We start from the raw sequence: 17,556 nt of genomic DNA on the forward strand, positions 1-17,556 counted from the left end.
TATAGCCTCTGCACATTGCAGCACTGGTTTCTCCCTGGCTCGTTTCCAGGGCACTGACTCTGTGGAAATGGGGCTCTTCAGCCAATGCGTCCTAAGCCCCCAAGATCAGCACTGCCCGAGGTACCCCAGTCACTTAAACACTCTGCCAGAACTGCACCCAAAGGTTGGAGTTTACAGTGCAAGGCTCTTTGGACATGTATATTTTGCACAGCCTAACACTTTTATACTCTGTTATACTTATCCAGCTTCTGTGACCTTGCTCTCTCCTGGCCTGAGCTTCCTCTTCCTGTCTGGCCCCTGTTCCTGTGTTTCTTTTAATTTTTAAACCCCTCCTGGCCTTTTTTGTTCTTCTCTTGATAAATTTCCACTGATCCTACCTTACTGCCTCCCTTCAGAGGAGACACCTAAACTGTTTTTTCCCCTAAGGATGCAGCTGCTTTTTTGCAGGTTTCAGAGTAGCAGCCATGTTAGTCTGTATCCGCAAAAAGAACAGGAGTACTTGTGGCACCTTAGAGACTAACAAATTTATTTGAGCATAATTTTTCGTTAGCTGCCATGGCATATCCGATGAAGTGAGCTGTAGCACATGAAAGCTTATGCTCAAATAAATTTGTTATTCTCTAAGGAGCCACAAATACTCCTTTTTTTTTTCTGCTTTTTTGCATAACCTTTGAGGTTTAAGTACTGTCAACCTTAAGTATTTTGCTTTGTATCTGTTGGGGGTTATCTGCTACAGGCCTCATCCGCAATATTGGATCCACATACATACAGGCACTCATAATACAGCAGTCTTTCATAACACAATGTCACAGTATCAATTGGAATTAATAAATTGTACAGATCCATCACCCACCCACCTCCATTCAGCCACTTGCTCTGGGAATAGCCAGGAGGAACTGCAGATCCAAGTGGAGGAAAGCGCTGTCTGCAGCAGCAAGCATTTAGCTGGGTAGAGAGCATGGGCACTCAACGACAAAACCAGCCATGAAGCAATGGCACTTACAGTGTCCCTGGGAATTGGGGAGGTAGATATCTTGTTTTTCCCATTTTACAGATGGAGGAACTGAGGCAGAGTAAGTCATTTGTACAAGATTAGACAGTGAGTTAGCAGCAGTTCCCTGTCTAAAACGTAGATGCAGGAGATGCTGGATGAAATTCTCTGGCCCATGTTATGCAGAAGGTCAGACTTGATCATCATATATCACTCTGGCCTAAAACTCTCTTAATCCTGTGCTCTGACCATTAGCCTATACAGCTGTATACCCTGGGTAGAAATGTTTCAGTCATTAGCATTCTATCTCAAGGGTAATCAGCTGTAAGAAGTGCTCTGTTGAGAGGCCTTGTTTATCAAACAGTTTCATGGTTGTAACGACCGGTGTTGTATGGCATTCTTAATAATGAGTATTGTTTCAGTTTAAAGAAATCTAGAGCTATGGCTTTATCCTTTGTTTTATCACTTGCATCACATCTAGGAGTTGAGAGAGTGAGAGATTTTGAATCATAATATCCTGAGACCTTTATTTCTGATACATTTGCATCACAAACCATTATGGTAAATAAAGCCACCTTCCTATTGCAGGTGCTGTACAAATGCACTGTCTCTTTGGAAGCAATAGTGTATTAAATAGCTAAGTACAAAAAATTATATTCCTCGTGTAATTTTTTTAAGATCTCTCCCATCAGCTGGTGGTAATCTGCTACTGGAATTAATTTGTGAATATGGCATATCCACTCTTTATAACTGTCCTAAGAAACCAAGTTGCGTCTCTTCTCTGTCAGTAGCTAATGTTCTAGCGTGGTTTGGGGGAGTCTGGGGCTGCTGCAGGTGCCATATTTTGGATGAGATATAAAATAGGTCCCAGTCACACATGCTCACGGCACATTTTGTAAGACTAGCAGTATTCGCCCGTGTCCTTGTTAAATTCCAGTTTGAGTAATCCCATCTCTGCCAATTTACATTCCTCCCACAGTTTCCTTTGGATAGAGTATTCACTGCTAGTTGTAAACCAGTCTTCCAAACTTGTCACGAAAACTTACCAGCCCAGGCACAAAATCTACTACCGCTATTTTACTCCCCCATCCAAAAACATGTCTGGTCTGGGTGGGTGGGTGAATAGAATTTTGCAAGGCTGTCCTTAAACTATGCCACTGTGCACGGTAAACAGCTACTGCATTTCAGCCCAGAGGTGACAGCATTTTGCTGGTGGGCAAAGTGCTCCTTAGTTACAAGTAGGTACATTCATTTTGTTATGTGCTTTGGGATCTCTTTGGATTAAAGGCACTGTATCAAGTTGAGGTTATAAAGTGGCTGTGATTTTGAAGAGCTGAAATAACAGTGGGTTTTTTCCTACTGGTAATTTTTACAGCCAAGAGCTGTACTGTAATTGAGCCATACATTTTATATGGACTTTTCTTCTTTAAAAAAAGGAATGCCTGAGATATTTAAAGGTTGGCTAGCAGCTTTTGCTGTAAGATTTCTGTTAGCACTGAGCTGTACATTGCTTTCACATCCACAGCTTTATGTGAGAACGGCATCTCCGTGTTAACATTTGAGGAACAGTGATGTACGTTTGGAACAGGAGCTGACCCTGTGAGAGTGTAAGAACAAAGCACTTAGTGCAGGAGATATGAAAGATCTGTTACGGTGTGTGGGTTATACAGAATAGAAGTCCTGTATGTCCTTGAGTTAAGAAGATTGAGTGAGGAGTGTGATGCATACTTAGAGGATTTCATGGTGTTTTTTAAAGGGGAACAACACACCCTAACCATCCATGACTACAAGATGCCCATAGATCACATGTCAATTAGTTCAAAGGTCAGAGGCCAGATTAATCATTGCAGGTGTGAGTGCCTTTTCCTTAGGACAGGGCTCAAATTATCGTTAGAATATGGACAACTTCAAGTCCTTGGGCTTCATCAAGGGTATTTCTGCTCTCAATCCACAGCTGTACAAAGTTATGGGGAGATGCCACAGGATTCCTTGTGCTCAGCTGGTTTATTTGTGAGGTGGTGAGGTTAATGTGGCAATATCTTATGCTTAGCAGAGAGACTTTTTGGCTTTAAACATTCCCTGTGCTCCCTGTAGATGTATGGTTTTGACCCTAGACTGGCATTACCTCACTGTCAGCGGGAGCGTGAGGCTCGTTTGAACCTTAAGCTCTTAGTGGTCATCTCTCTTAATTGGTTTACAGTTCAAACAGGTGTCCATTTTTTTTTCCTTCAAACAAGAGGAGTCTCCACTATCAGTGGCTGATTTCCCTGATGGAGGAAATCCTGAGAGAGAGGGGTTATCAGGAAGAAAAATCTTGGAGCTCCATTTTCAAAGCGGTGGGAGAGGAGATGTCTGCATGAATGCTGTTAGTGCTGCTTACCGTTTGAGTGGTGTGTGAGGAACTGCATGCCCAGACTTCACTGACTGCTCATGGGGGTTTTAGTGCAGACGCATCCAAACATAGGATTTTATAGAGCCGCCTGCCACTGAGTGCTAATTTGACAAATGAAATAACTTTTTTCATTCATTGCAAGCCTCTTCTTTTTATCCCCCATCATCCCCTGACTTCTCTTAGCTTCACCAGTGTAGATTTCCCTCCAGTGAGCCCCTCAGACCTCATCATTAGGGCTTGATTCTTCAAACACTTACTGCCATGAAAGGCGCTTACTACTGTGAGCAGCCCCCTTGATGTCTGTGGAAATATGCATGGTAGTAAGTGCTACAGACTGATCCTGCACCATTGCATTCAGTGCAAGTTTTGCCATTTCATTTCAGTGAGGCAGGATCAAACCCTAAGTTCAGTAGCATTTGCTGGACAAAAGTGTTGCTCAGTAGCTTGGTGTGCTTCGTAGGAAGGTTTCCTGTGTGACATAAAAGAATTTAAACAGTGGAAGTTCTAATCACTGCCCATATAATGCTCCACCCAGAAAAATGTCTGGCAAGTTTTTTAACAAACAAACCAGCATTAATTATTTAACGCTTACGCAACTGCAACCAGCTCCTCCTAGCAAGCACGGTGTGACTTCGATGCTATAATTAAAGGCCTACTGCCTTATCTGCCCAGGCTGATAAACCTGGGTGTATCAATGTTCAAGACAAGGGTTATTCAGTATTTGTTTCTCTCCTTATCAGCTGGTTCTTGTGGCTGTGACCCGTTTTTCATACTCTTGTAAAGACTGTAGCAGGATGCCATCCTTCTTTTGATCTTCGTTACCACATGCTCGTTTGAACGGGTGATGGAGTTTGCTGCCCTGGTAATCGATTAGATTACTTCCCTCTTTTTGCTTTCACCTGAAGATAACACTAATACATTAAAACAAATTTTTTCCTTAGTGGCCTGTTATGATAGAGTAGTATTATCAATCTCGTCTAGCGTGGCTGTCCTCACCAGAGGCTTACAGTGCTTAAACCAGAGCTTCATCCACTTGACATTTGAAGCTGTGATTCTAATGTAATCTGTGGCTCTGTTCTGTTGCAAATCACTTAGGAGATCTCTGAAGCATAGGAATCCTCATCAAGAGATCTCCCTGCTTTAGCCAGCCTATTATTCCCTTCTTGTCCATTTGTGCCAAACTGTACACTAGCCTGGTACTTACCATCAGTTTGTCTTGTTGATGGAGCAGATATTATTTGATGGCGTTGTGAGCAAGATATCCTCTTGCTTCTGGCTGTACTGTTTGCAGGGCTGTAATTTTGTAATAATGATACTTGGACTTAAATATATTTGTTTCAAAATGTTGCAGAAAGATCAGCTTGTAAATGCTCACAATGCCACAGGGAGGTAAGTACTATTGTCTCCATCTTTCCGGTGGGGAAATGGACACGCAGAGGTTGTGACTGACCCTGGGCCACACATGAAGTTGGTGTCAAGCCAGTATTAACTGAGGAGTTCCTGGTTTCCGCTCTTCTGTTTGAGCCATGTAATAGGGTTGGCTGCCTCCTGAGCTCCCCCTGGTGGCCAGAGATCACTGTGCAGCACCCTGCCTCTGTTTCCCTCTCTTCAGGACCTCTTAAGAACAGTACATAGGCTTCTCTTTGGGCTAAAGCCACCCGGGCCTGGAGCTGGTTTAATAACACAAACAGTTCAAAACTCCTAAGGGTCCCAAATTTAAAGTCCATCCCCACCACCCAAAAGCTCAAACTTAGCTCTGGCATTTTCTAGCCGGAGCTCATCTTCCCAGTCTGTTCTCACAGCCCTCCTCCCAGCTCTTCCTAGCTGCAACTCAACCTTCTGGTTCTGGCCTCAAGGCCCAAACCCAGTCTGGGTTCCCCCAGGAGCTTCCTGTTCACTGGGCTCTGGCCTCCAAACTCCTCTGATATCAGTGTGTTCCCTGCAGGAGCCTTTCTCTGTGCAGTTTCCTGAACTTCCCTCCCTTTCTTTGCAGCTTCCTGCTGCTCTTTGTAGGGCAATCACCTGATCTCTCCCAGGTGTGGCTCCATAGTAATCAGGGTTGGCTGGCCACAGGCCTTCCAGCCCTTAAGGCAAGCCATCCTGGTAGTATTTACTACACCTTTGTAGCCCATGCAGCCTCCACTCTTCACCTTTGCACTTAAGGGTGATTGCCAGGTCATGTGCATTCAGGAAGGGGAAACCCAGCATTGTGTAGGGGAATTGGGCTTTTGAATTAAACCCTAAAGCTAGGAATTGTCTCGCGGCATTTTCCCTGCTTTTCCCACAGCTTTGTTTTCTGTCTTTCTGTTGCTCAGCTGTCTTTTCCCTCTTCCTTTCTCACACATCTGTTGCCTCCTCCCATTATTTCTATTGTTTTTTCCTCTTCTCTTCTGCTTGCTCCCTTTTCTTTCTCTGTGTCACCTTTATATTTTCTCGGGGAATGGAGGGCGGGGGGAGAGAAATGGTCCTGGCCTTTTGCAAACCTCTTTTCGTGAGAGAGACTATCAGAATTCTCCATCCTACATAGAAAGGAGGAAACCGTTCCCAGGATGCTGTGCAGGAGGGAGCCCTCTGGCTTTCAAATGCAAGACCTAGAAACTCTATAAAACTAGTGGGATTCCCTATCTTCTTTGCACATAGAACATTGCTATTAGGGCTTCCTTTCATAGCCACATCCAGCCCATTGATAACATCAGTCCTGGAGCATTACTAGGTGAGCTCATGTTTTTGTTAGTGAAGTAATCCCCTCCAAGTTTATATACCAGTTTTTAGTGTAACACACTTTACATTACGGTAAAGTGCTACCCAATTATTGTAAGATCTTTCCTTTACAAGTGGGATGTTAAGACAATGTATATTTAGTTCATAATACCTTTAGCTTGAGCTGAATGACGCACTTGAGAAAGGTTTCAGAGTAGCAGCCGTGTTAGTCTGTATTCGCAAAAAGAAAAGGAGTACTTGTGGCACCTTAGAGACTAACAAATTTATTGGAGCATAAGCTTTCGTGAGCTACAGCTCACTTCATCAGATGCATCCGATGAAGTGAGCTGTAGCTCACGAAAGCTTATGCTCAAATAAATGTGTTAGTCTCTAAGGTGCCACAAGTACTCCTTTTCTTTTTGCACTTGAGAAATGCTCCTAAATTAAAGTAGAATCGTCCTGCTTATATGCCTTGATAGTCCAATCCAATAAATAAGAGACATACACAGAAAAACATTTTCAACAGAACACTCTGGTGTTCACTGTAGTCAGGTATAAAGAAATGTTCCCTGCATACTAGTATTGTGGGTTTCTGTCATGCTCTGTACAGAAAACTCCTCTTTCCACCTCATCCCAAGACAGCCGGTCCAGAGTTGTAAGTGATCCTTTTCCTGGCCTAACTAACTAATAAAAGTAAAAAGGCAAGTGCTCTTGATCCTAGTGAAAGCAGAACAAAGGGGTGTGCGTGTGTGCGCGCGGTGGGGAAGTACATACTGGTAGGATGTGTTGGGTCAAGCTTCATAATTGAATTCAGACATCAAAGGGGAAAGAGCTAAAAATAAAGTCAGGTTCAGATGTGGGTGGGAGTTTTTCTCCTTACTAACCCTTCTTGGTTGATGAGTCTCATTACAAATATCTCACACAACTTGATAGTGTTGTATTGTTATCAACTAGCCTATCATGGTCCCCCTGTTCTGCTCTGGCAATAGGAAAGATGATCAGACATCCCTCTCCTTGTGCCAGAATGTTTTTGAATGAGACGAGTTTAGTATGGAGAGAAAAGCAAAATCTATGTGAAATGCCAGAGTCCTCCGTCTACGTTGTAGTACAGGGCTTCACACAGTCTTTAAAGGGAAAGAGGATGCGCAGGGGAAGGAATAAATGGGCCTCATTGCTCTAGACGATGTGAACTGTCCTTTGTTCTTAACACAGATTCAAATCGATAGAGGATACTGAGAGTTGTCAGAAATACTACCGCTGCGACCAGTTATAGGTAGGACCTCTGCATTCACAGCTGGTCAGCGACGGCCAGTGATGAGAGAGAAATTGAATGGCCTTTTCTGTGTGACTACATTACATAACCACGTGCTCTGTACTGGAACTGTAACCTAGTATAGTGTTCCAGTGGGAAAGGTGTGCCACCGCCTTCTCTCAAAGGCCCCCCCGCAACGTGGTGTTGGAAGAAATACAATTGTTGCCTCCTTGAAGTGAGTTGTGTTCATTAGAGGAGTATGACATTAAAAGGTGCTGGAGTTGCAATGCCCACAGGTTAGTCTTTAAATGACTGTACCCTGACATTACCCGTTGTAACTTGTAGCGTGCTGGGCCCGTTACCTTGGCTTTCTCCCCAGCAATCTCAGCTTACAAAGGAAATGTAGCAGGAATAATAACTTTTGAGGGGAAGTATTTTCCCATGTAGTCGGTCAGTACAGAGCCAGCAGGTGTACATTTATAGGCAGATTCCAATGATGGCAGTCATAGCTGTTCACCTCTTTGTTAAGCCTGCAGTAGGTGGGTAGGAATACATTTCCCCTTGTAAACTTTTACTATCCAATGCTTTAACAACAAGGTAGAGCTCTTAAAAATGGCTGTGGAATACTGTGGTGTGAGTTCCCTGTTTTTCTTTTCTCTTCCAGGCATCCTCGAATGCACATCAGGACAGCGCTGGTGGATGCCCATCTATACTGCCTGAAGAAGTACGTGGTGGACTTCCTTGCCGAAAATAGGTAAGGAATGGGCAGAGGGAGGTGGTGATGCCAGACGTTTAATGTTATACGTAGCTGTCTGTCTGCAGGGTTCTGTTAAACTGCATTTTGCACCTGTTTCTAAAATCGAATAACTTGTCCAAACACTTAAGCTGTGTTTAAAAATCTCTGATTTCTAACCAGAGCCCTTGTTTTAACTCCAGCAACAGCAAAATTAAAAAGCAGATGAATTTGCCTCCATTCTGATAATGTCACCATGTCCCTTACTTCTGCCTACACAGCCGTACTTCCTAGGCGATTTGTTTCTTCTAGGGTTTCCTCACTGAGTTGAGTCGTAAATACATTTCACGCCTATTTCTTTTTCTCCCGCACACGCTCAGTAATCACCTTTTTCTCTCCCCCTCCCCACCCACTAAACCTGTAGGCAGGCTATCTCTGTAGCATCCTATGCTCTTAGTTTGTGGTGTTCCCATGTGGAAACTCGGAGACCACCCACCAAGGGTGAGAAAAACATCCATTTATGGAAGAGGAGAGTGATCCTGGCTATAACATTTCATGAAACAGGAGAAAAAAAATCAACGTGTTTACCTTAAACCAAGCACAGCTGCTAGTTCAGCCTGGGGATGACTTTCAGTTCCTAGATCTTCTGTGGCATCTGTCATGCCCACTACAGATAGTGAATGTTCACTAAGTTCTCAGCTATATTTTCCCCCTTTGAAGTGAGATGGAGGCTAAAGGTCATGACTAGATGTTGAATTCATAACCATATTTCTTAGCAGAGAAACTGACAGGAGAGAGAACATTGAGGAAGGAAGGAATTTCTAGTGGCCTTAATCACAAAGGAAGGCACAAATACAGGTTCTCATGACGCACACCCTCTTGGGTATTTGGCTGGAGGTTCCACATGTGGAAAGTTTGCAGAATCAGGGCTGTATATGTGTGCCTTTTTAAAGGGAAAATCAGTAACAAATCCCCAGGGGACACTCTCACCACTGTTGGGTGTAGTGCTTCTCTGTTGCTGGGACGGGTACTTGGGATCATTTGTACCAGTCAGCTGAATTAATCATAGGCACTGGAAACAAATCTGCAAGATGGAAATGCTTGATTGGCCCCGGGTAGTTGGTACTTGGAGCAGTCAGAGCTCCCAGTGCTCTGTGAGAGTTCATTTTAGAAGGCAGGTGGCATTTGTGGAGTCATGTTTATGGGTCACATGACATCAGAGTGAAACATAGTTTGCGCCTTTCTTTCCTAAGTGAACACATAGGGCCAAATTTTCACAAAGGCCTCAACCCATGTAATTTTAGAGGTGCAAATGATTATGTTAAATGTGTCATGCCTTTCACTGCCTCACTGTCTATATTGTGCCCTCCTGGTCTATTTCTGGTCTTAAATTAGCTGGTAAACTCTGGGTCATCTCTGTTGCATGTTTGCACAGAGCTTCGCATAACTCAGGCCTGGTCCCTGTGTGCTATACAAATAATCTTTTCAGACGGATAGAAAACAGCATTTTTTTTATTGGCATCCATAAAAGGCCTGTGCAAAATTAGGTAGCATTTTTGAACATTTGGCTCATAACATTTTTGAGGCTTTATGCTACTTTCTTTGAAGACGTAGAGGTTTTACTTCAGCAAGAGCAGGATTGCACGTTCTGTTATGAAAATGCCAAATTCTGTTCACACCTGTAACTGCTCCTAGTCCTCTTTACAACAGCTCTTCATTTGTGCAGTTATCATTGGTTGTCTTTTATCTGTATGCTGAACATATCCACATCTCTTAAATTAGGTCGTATTTTCTAAGCCCTTTAAATTATAATTGACTTCTTGTCTTCATGTGTCATACCATTTAGTTAACATTTTTAAGACTTGATAACAAAACTCAGATTACCCACACAGGTGGCTGCTTTATCTTTATTCAGCTACATGTTTGTTGTTCAACCAATAACCAACTGCAAGAGAGCCAATCATGGTACAGTATCGCCGTGCTTGGAAAATGGGATTCCTGCCACAATGAGTAACCCAGGCTTTCAGGCTTCCAGCATTGGTGGGCATTCTCAGCTTGTTTTTCTTTTCTGGGGGAAGGGAAGGACAGTGCATACTCAGAGGTCTTTCGATGCTCAGTAGCAGTATTCCAGGACTTTTGAAAGATCCTGTGGAATATTTTTGCCTCAAAAGTACTGACGTTTATATGATTGATTGATTGATTGTTTTTTAAATACTTTGTTTTTTAAGTCCAGAGAAAACTTTCATTAAGATTTTATTTCTCTGCAATTCTGCGCTGGAGCTGGAGAAGCTCATATGCCTTGTTTAAGTTTGTGTGGTTAAAACTAACAGCAGGGCCTGAAGTGAACAGTGAAGCTGTTGTACTGTGCCAGGAAGCACTGACACAGTGTACTTCCTTGGTATTGCAGTACTTACATTGTGTTAATATTGGAACCTGGGGATGTGATGGTAGGCATAACTTTGTCTTTTTTCATTGATGCAGCATGAATGAGGGATCCACACTTTGTTTTCATTGTATTTTAACATACAAAAGGAGAAAACACCTGGCCTAGCAGTTAAAACCTCAGCTCCCAGGGCCAGCTATGGTGCAGCATGTTGCAGAGGAAGATTATGATTACTGGCAGGGTGAGGGATTGCCTGGGAGCAGTTGTGCTTTTGTCCTTTATTAAAAAAAGTTCAACTTTTACAATACTTTTCCTGTACCTTTTTTAGAAGGATTTCTTCCTCCAAATATGTTAACTGCAATATCAGGATACTTTATACATACTACCTTTCAAAAATAATAGTAATGAATCTTGTGAATCCATTTTTTTAAAGTGGTAGGGAGCACAGAGTGCCTGTCATTCCAGACAGCATAAGGGACTGGTCTATACACCGAGTAGCACCAGTTTAATTGAAGATGTGAGTTTTAAACTGGTTTAATTATATCAGTGCACTTTTGGATAGGGAGGCACTTAAATCAATTTGAATGTCTTAAATTGGGCTACCTTAAATCAGTTTGTAATCCATTTAAAATCATCTGATTTAATACACTGAGTTGCAGTTTAAATAAACTGGTACACACACTGTATGTAGACAAGTCCAAAGTTGCTGAGCATCAGCTATAAAGGGGGAAAAATGTCCTTTAACAACAGCTTAACCAATTCACAGTTGGTTGAAGTATGACTTTTGCTTTGGATATAAGAGGGTCACACCCCAGAGAAGCCATCCAGTAGTGCAAGATTTCTAGAGAAGACCCTGCTCTTGTGGTTCAGGAACAGGATACAGTGTCAGGATTCCGGCATTCTGTTACTAGCTCTACCACGGGCTTCCTTTGTGACCATGGGCAAGTCATTTCATTTCTCTGTGCCTCAGTTTCCAACTCTGCCCGGGATATTGGGAGACTCAATTAATCAATGTTTGTAAAGTGCTTAGAACTATCTGATGGAAGATGCTATGAGAGGGCAAATTCTTATTAACCAGTCCATAACTCAGCTCACTGAACTTCAGGCTTGATAATATATAAAATGTGATGGAGTAACTGATATTCCTGCTAGAAGTTCTGTTATGTTACAGCAAAGTCTGTTGGCAAAGCAAACAAGTTCTAGAGCTTCCAAAAAGCAAGGTTCCTTAGTGCAGCTGAATGATAGTCTGTGAAAACTGCCATTATTTTTGTCTATGTATTATGTGTACATCAAATACTGCAATTTTTGTGTCCTTGCAAAGTCAAGAGGTCACACACCTTTGCTATTGTTTATTTAAACCTGGGAGAGGTTTTTCAGGTTTTTTATTTCTTCACAGAAGGAAAAACCCTCTTTGCATGTGAAAAAGTAGATCTTTTTGGCAGTTAAAATACCCCCCCAAACCCCACACATCTCTCAAACACTATCCCAATTCTGAATTCCAGCAGAATAGGTCTATAGACTTGTGACAGTCCCACCCTGCCCCGGCACAATACACACATGTTACACTAAGATGGTCTAAACTTGCTGTCTTCCTGGGGAGTTACCTGTAATGTAAACTTAAACACCAAGAAACAGATGTGGTCTAAAATTTACCCTAAGCTTGGCTGTTCCTAGGGATTTTCCCTGCAGGACCCTCTGTTCCCTCTGCCTGTGAGAGATTGGAGCTAATGGGACCACCTTGGTATTGGCGTCATGGTGAGTCAGCAGAATATTCCTACATCTCTGAGCAGGAGACCTTGATACCAGTGTGACTCAATAGGAGACCTTGCTTCTCTATGCAGGGTCCTAAACATGGCACCTGTGATGAAGTTTTTCCCTTTTTTTTTTAAAGCCTCCTTTATGAGGATAAAGATTACTCGAGGGCCAAATTGTTAGTGCTAGGAGACCCTCGGAGTAGTGAGAGAGAAGTGGAACAGTGCTGGCCGTGTGTTAATTACAGGAGCCATTTTGTCAGCTTGGGGCGGGATGGCTCATGGTGAGCACCTGCACTTCCTGGAGAAGTGCAAAATATTGCTTCTCTTAAAAGGATCAGCAGGCAGCAAAGGCCAGCATGCTGCAGACAGCTGCAGAGGCTGTAGCTGGCTGGGGGCATGCTCACACCCCACAGCTGGCAGGCCTCACACCCTTGGGGCTCTGTGTTGCTGGCCAACACGGTAGCCAGTCCCCTTTTCTGGCACTCTCTCTTGAGCACTAGGTTGGAGTCCTGCCTTGCTGCTGCTTGCAGGGGAAATGGAAAAAGAGTCCTTATTCCCTTTTCCCTTATGAGCACAATTGGTAGCAGAGGGAGGATCTGAGCCTGTGCTCTTCAAGCACGCATGCTGTACAGGCAGGTGGTAATATCAGTGCAGTACGTGCTCAAAGTTGGCTTGCTTACAACCCCAGGAGACTTTTAGTGGAAAAATTGTGATCTACATGAAATAACACGGTAGATTTTCATTTGTTCCTTTTCCAAAATATTTCCAAAGCTCTACCCTGGCACAATTTCTGTTTAAAAAAATAACACAGCAACTTTTTTGCTTTACAGAGCTTATCATTGACACCCAAACTCCTTTTGTGAATTTGGCACAGTGGAGAATGGGTGTCTGTGTAATGGGTATGGGTTTGTGCGTGCGCGCGTGCATGTATGCAGTGTGTGTTTTATAGTACACAGGATGTATCAATAATATTGTGCCCAGAGTCAGTTACAGGCACAAAGGATAGCATTTATGGTGATGGCTAACTACTTGATTGTCCCCACAAATGTGGCCTCAGCATCTGAATGCTATCATTTTCACCCTCAATTGCTGGTGGGCAATAAATTAGAGGCCAAGTTGAGGCCTCTTTTAAAAAATATAGCCCTACTTATAATTTTCCCCCCAAATCATTTTTATTGTGTATATAATGTATGAAAAATGTGGTGCTTGGCTAAGATCACTTTTGTCAGACTTCATCTTACTGCAGATGTTTTCTGACCCCATAAAATACATGTTCTCCTTCGAGCCCATTTAGATCCCACTGGAGCTGCACATGCACCCCAGGCATGCGAGATCGGACTCTTTTGCCTACCAGGCTGTGTCTGGGCCGCGCATGTGCACTGAGTCCCCTCATGCTCCCAAGAGAGGGCTTAAAGAGCAAAGCGGCCCTGTGCCCTTTGATTCCTTCTTACCACTCATGGCAACAAGATTCAAGGTAGACTGTATCTGATTCGGTTCTGACTTTCAAACCTTACTTCAGTAAAGAAGCTTCTTCCCTGATTCCTTTTTATTCCTTTCTTTCTTTTAATTTTCTTTAAGAACATAAGAATGGCCCTACTGGGTCAGACCAAGGGTCTGTCTAGCCCAGTATCCTGTCTTCGACAGTGGCCAGTGCCAGGTGCCCCAGAGGGAATGACCAGAACAGGGAATCATCAAGTGATCCATTCCCTGTCACTCGTTCCCAGCTTCTGGCAAACAGACGAGGGATACCATTCCTGCCCAGCCTGGCTAATAGCCATTGATGGACCCATCCTCCATGAACTTATCTAGTTCTTTTTTGAACCCTGTTATGGTCTTGGCCTTCACAACATCCACTGGCAAGGCGTTCCACAGGTTGACTGTGCGTTGTGTGAAGAAATACTTCCTTTTATTTGTTTTAAACTAGCTGCCTATTAATTTCGTTTGGTGACCCCTACTTCTTGTGTTATGTGAAGGCGTAAACAACACTTCCTTATCTACTTTCTCTACACCAGTCATGATTTTATAGACCTCAATCGTATCTCCCCTTAGCAGTCTCTTTTCCAAGCTGAAAAGTCCCAGTCTTATTAATCTCTCCTCATACGGAAGCCGTTCCAGACCCCAATCATTTTTGTTGCCCTTTCTGAACCTTTTCCAATTCCAATATAATTTGTGTGCCGTCCTCCCCCCCCCCCGTCCAAAAAAGAGAGAGAGCAAGCAGTTAGAACAAACAGAGGGGAGACCTCCCTGTACAGTGGGGTGAGGTGCTTCTTGACAACCGCTAGCTATGGTGGACTCCAAATCCTCGAGGTTTAAACTCTGTACTCACCATAGAAGATAAGAGTAGCTGCCTGTTCTGTCTCAGGGAAGCACATGTCCCCAGCAAGTCTGTTATCTGCTGCTCCTTTTGGTCTTGCATGTGAAAATCCTGAGATGTGAGCCTCAAGTTACCCCTCTTGGAGCAACCCATGAGGGTAACTTCAGCTCGAGGATCTTGGCTGTCCTCCAGGCAGGAACCTAGGATTCTTTGAGTGCTGTCCCTGTAGGGACTCCACTTCAGGTGATGGTGCGTCCCGGAGCCATTGATCAGAGGCTTTTCCATAGCAGTGCTTGGCTGGGCCGTGCGTGCATGCTTCAGCTGTCTCACAGCACCTGTCTGTCCTGTTGAGTGCACGTATGCAGGCCCTCTCTCTCCCCCACCCTCCCTCCAGTTCCTTCTCAACTGTCCTTGACTGAAGATGGAGCTCTCCACAGTGCGACAGCCCTTTCTCCCTGGAGTATACAAAAATAGAAATCAGTATTTAAATAAGTTTTTTCTTTTATTGTAGTTTCGTAGTTCATTTAAAAAAAATTTCTTCAGTACTTAGATTTATTAGTTCTCCTTAGTTCATAGTCCTCCTCTCAGGGCACAAACATTGACGACTATGCCAGGTTCCCCTGGCTTTAAGAGATGCAGCTCCTGCCACGAGGCAATGCCTAGATCCGATGGACATGCTCAATGTGTGAGGTGCCTCGGAGATATGCACATTCCTTCCAAGTGCGTCCATTGCAGCAACTTTGTAGGCATGAGCCCGCCGAGACTGGGACCTCCGCCTGAAGATGATCCTAATGGAGAAATCACTTCTCCCAGGATCAGTCAAGGATCCCCCTAATCACTTCCTCCCCCAATAAGGAACAAATCCATCCAAGTCATTACAGACAACATAGCATGCATGTTCTACATCAACAGACAAGGGGGGGCCTAATCCCACTCCCTGTGCACCGAAACCATGATGTTATGGAACTGGTGCATCCGGTACAATATAGACATCTCAGCCTCTTGCCTTCCTGGATGCCAAAACACCATCGCCAACACCCTCAGCAGACACTTCTCACGGGAACACGATTGGGAAATGAACCCCACAACCCTCCACCGAATATTCAGATAATGGGGGTTCCCTTCCATCGACTTATTTACCATGCCCCAGAACAGCAAATGTACCTGGTTCTGTTCCAGAGCAGGACTCTGCCCCCGATCCCTAGGGCATGCCTTTCTAATCCGGTGGGAGAACTCACTTATGTATGCATTCCCACCATTACCACTAATCCACAAAAAGAAAAGGAGTATTTGTGGCATCTTAGAGACTAACAAATTTATTAGAGCATAAGCTTTCGTGAGCTACAGCTCACTCAGAGTCCTACGCAAAATAAAGGAAGACAGCGCCACAATCATTCTGATTGCCTCAGCGTGGCCCAGACAAACATACCCTTACCTGTTATGTCTGTTGACCCGTCCACCACAGACTCTCTCCCATTAATATGAGACTTTCTGTCGCAGGACAATGGACAAGTCCTATGTCTGCAACTAGAGAAGCTCCACCTGAATGCGTGGTTCCTCCATGATTCCACAAACACGAGCTAACAAGTGAAAAATATTTTGCTAAACAGCAGACGCCAATCTACACGCATTACTTACCTGCAGAAATGGAAGCGTTTCTTCATGTAGTGTTCAAACAAACAGATCGCTACATGTATTGCACCATTACCGGCGGTACTAGGCTATTTGGTTGAATTGAATTTAGGACCATCGCTAAGCTCTATCAAAGTTCACCTTGCGGCGATTAATACTTTCCATGACACAATCGAGGGGTTTTCAGTTTTCACATACCCTATTACAAAGAGCTTCATGCTTGGCCTACAAACCCTCTATCTGGAAATACATTTTCCCCACCCCCACGTGGGACCTGAACTTAGCGTTCAAGGGCCTCATGAGACCGCCATTTGAACCAATGGCTATCTGCTCCTTACTTCACCTGTCCATGAATGTGGCTTTCCTAGTAGGCATTACCTCCGCGAGATGAGTTAGAGAGACTGGCGCACTAATGGCCAACCCACCCTACACCATCTTTTTCCAAGGACAAGGTCAAATTACGACCCCATCCAAAATTTCTCCCCAAAGTGTCATCAACCTTCCAGATCAACCAACCCATTCACCTTCCCACATTCTATCCCAAACCGCACACATGGTCACAGAATGCAGCCATACACACCCTAGATGTCAGACGGGTGATTACCTTCTACCTGCACAGGACGAGATCTTTCCGAAAATCATCAAGACTCTTTGTCTCGACAATGGAATGATCCAAAGGGTCAGCAATATCCAAACAACGACTTCTGAAATTGATATCAAACTGTATAGAACCCCCAATGGGCATCAGATCCCATTCCACACATGCCATGGCAACTTCCATGGCTTTTCTTCACAATGTACCCATTTCAGAAATTTGCAAAACCACCACTTGGGCGTCAGAACATACCTTTACCGTTCACTATGTCATTACACAAGACGTCAGGGATGATGCCATGCTTGGCCTTTCGGTCCTCTCTACTTTGGTTAGCCGTATACCTCCAAAGTCCACTCATCCTTCATGGGTACTGCTCTACATTTGCCTGAAGTGGAGCACCCACAGGGACAGCACTCGAAGAAGAAGAGAAGGTTACTCACCTTGTTCAAAGAAAAGGAGTACTTGTGGCACCTTAGAGACTAACAAATTTATTAGAGCATAAGCTTTCGTGAGCTACAGCTCACTTCATCGGATGCATTTAGTGGAAAAAACAGAGGGGATGAAGTGAGCTGTAGCTCACGAAAGCTTATGCTCTAATAAATTTGTTAGTCTCTAAGGTGCCACAAGTACTCCTTTTCTTTTTGCGAATACAGACTAACATGGCTGCTACTCTGAAACCTGTCACCTTGTTCAGTAACTCAGGTTCTTGGAGATAGTTGTCCCTGTGGGTGCTCCACTACTCACCCTCCTCCCCTCTGCTTTGAAGTTTAATATGAGGACTCTAAGGTAGAGAAGGAATCGAGTGGGGGC

General features: G+C 43.9%; 1 protein-coding gene across 1 annotated transcript in view; it reads left to right on the top strand.

The window, feature by feature from the left end:
- Window positions 1-17,556, top strand: part of EIF2B3 (eukaryotic translation initiation factor 2B subunit gamma) — a 137,594-nt gene that overhangs the window by 71,626 nt on the left and 48,412 nt on the right. Inside the window, exon 7 of the mRNA XM_038414094.2 lies at window positions 8,000-8,089. Within this exon, the coding sequence (XP_038270022.1) occupies window positions 8,000-8,089 (90 nt within the window). The remainder of the gene's footprint in view (window positions 1-7,999; window positions 8,090-17,556) is intronic.

Source organism: Dermochelys coriacea, chromosome 8, assembly GCF_009764565.3.
Source record: "Dermochelys coriacea isolate rDerCor1 chromosome 8, rDerCor1.pri.v4, whole genome shotgun sequence".
Classification (NCBI taxonomy): domain Eukaryota; kingdom Metazoa; phylum Chordata; order Testudines; family Dermochelyidae; genus Dermochelys; species Dermochelys coriacea.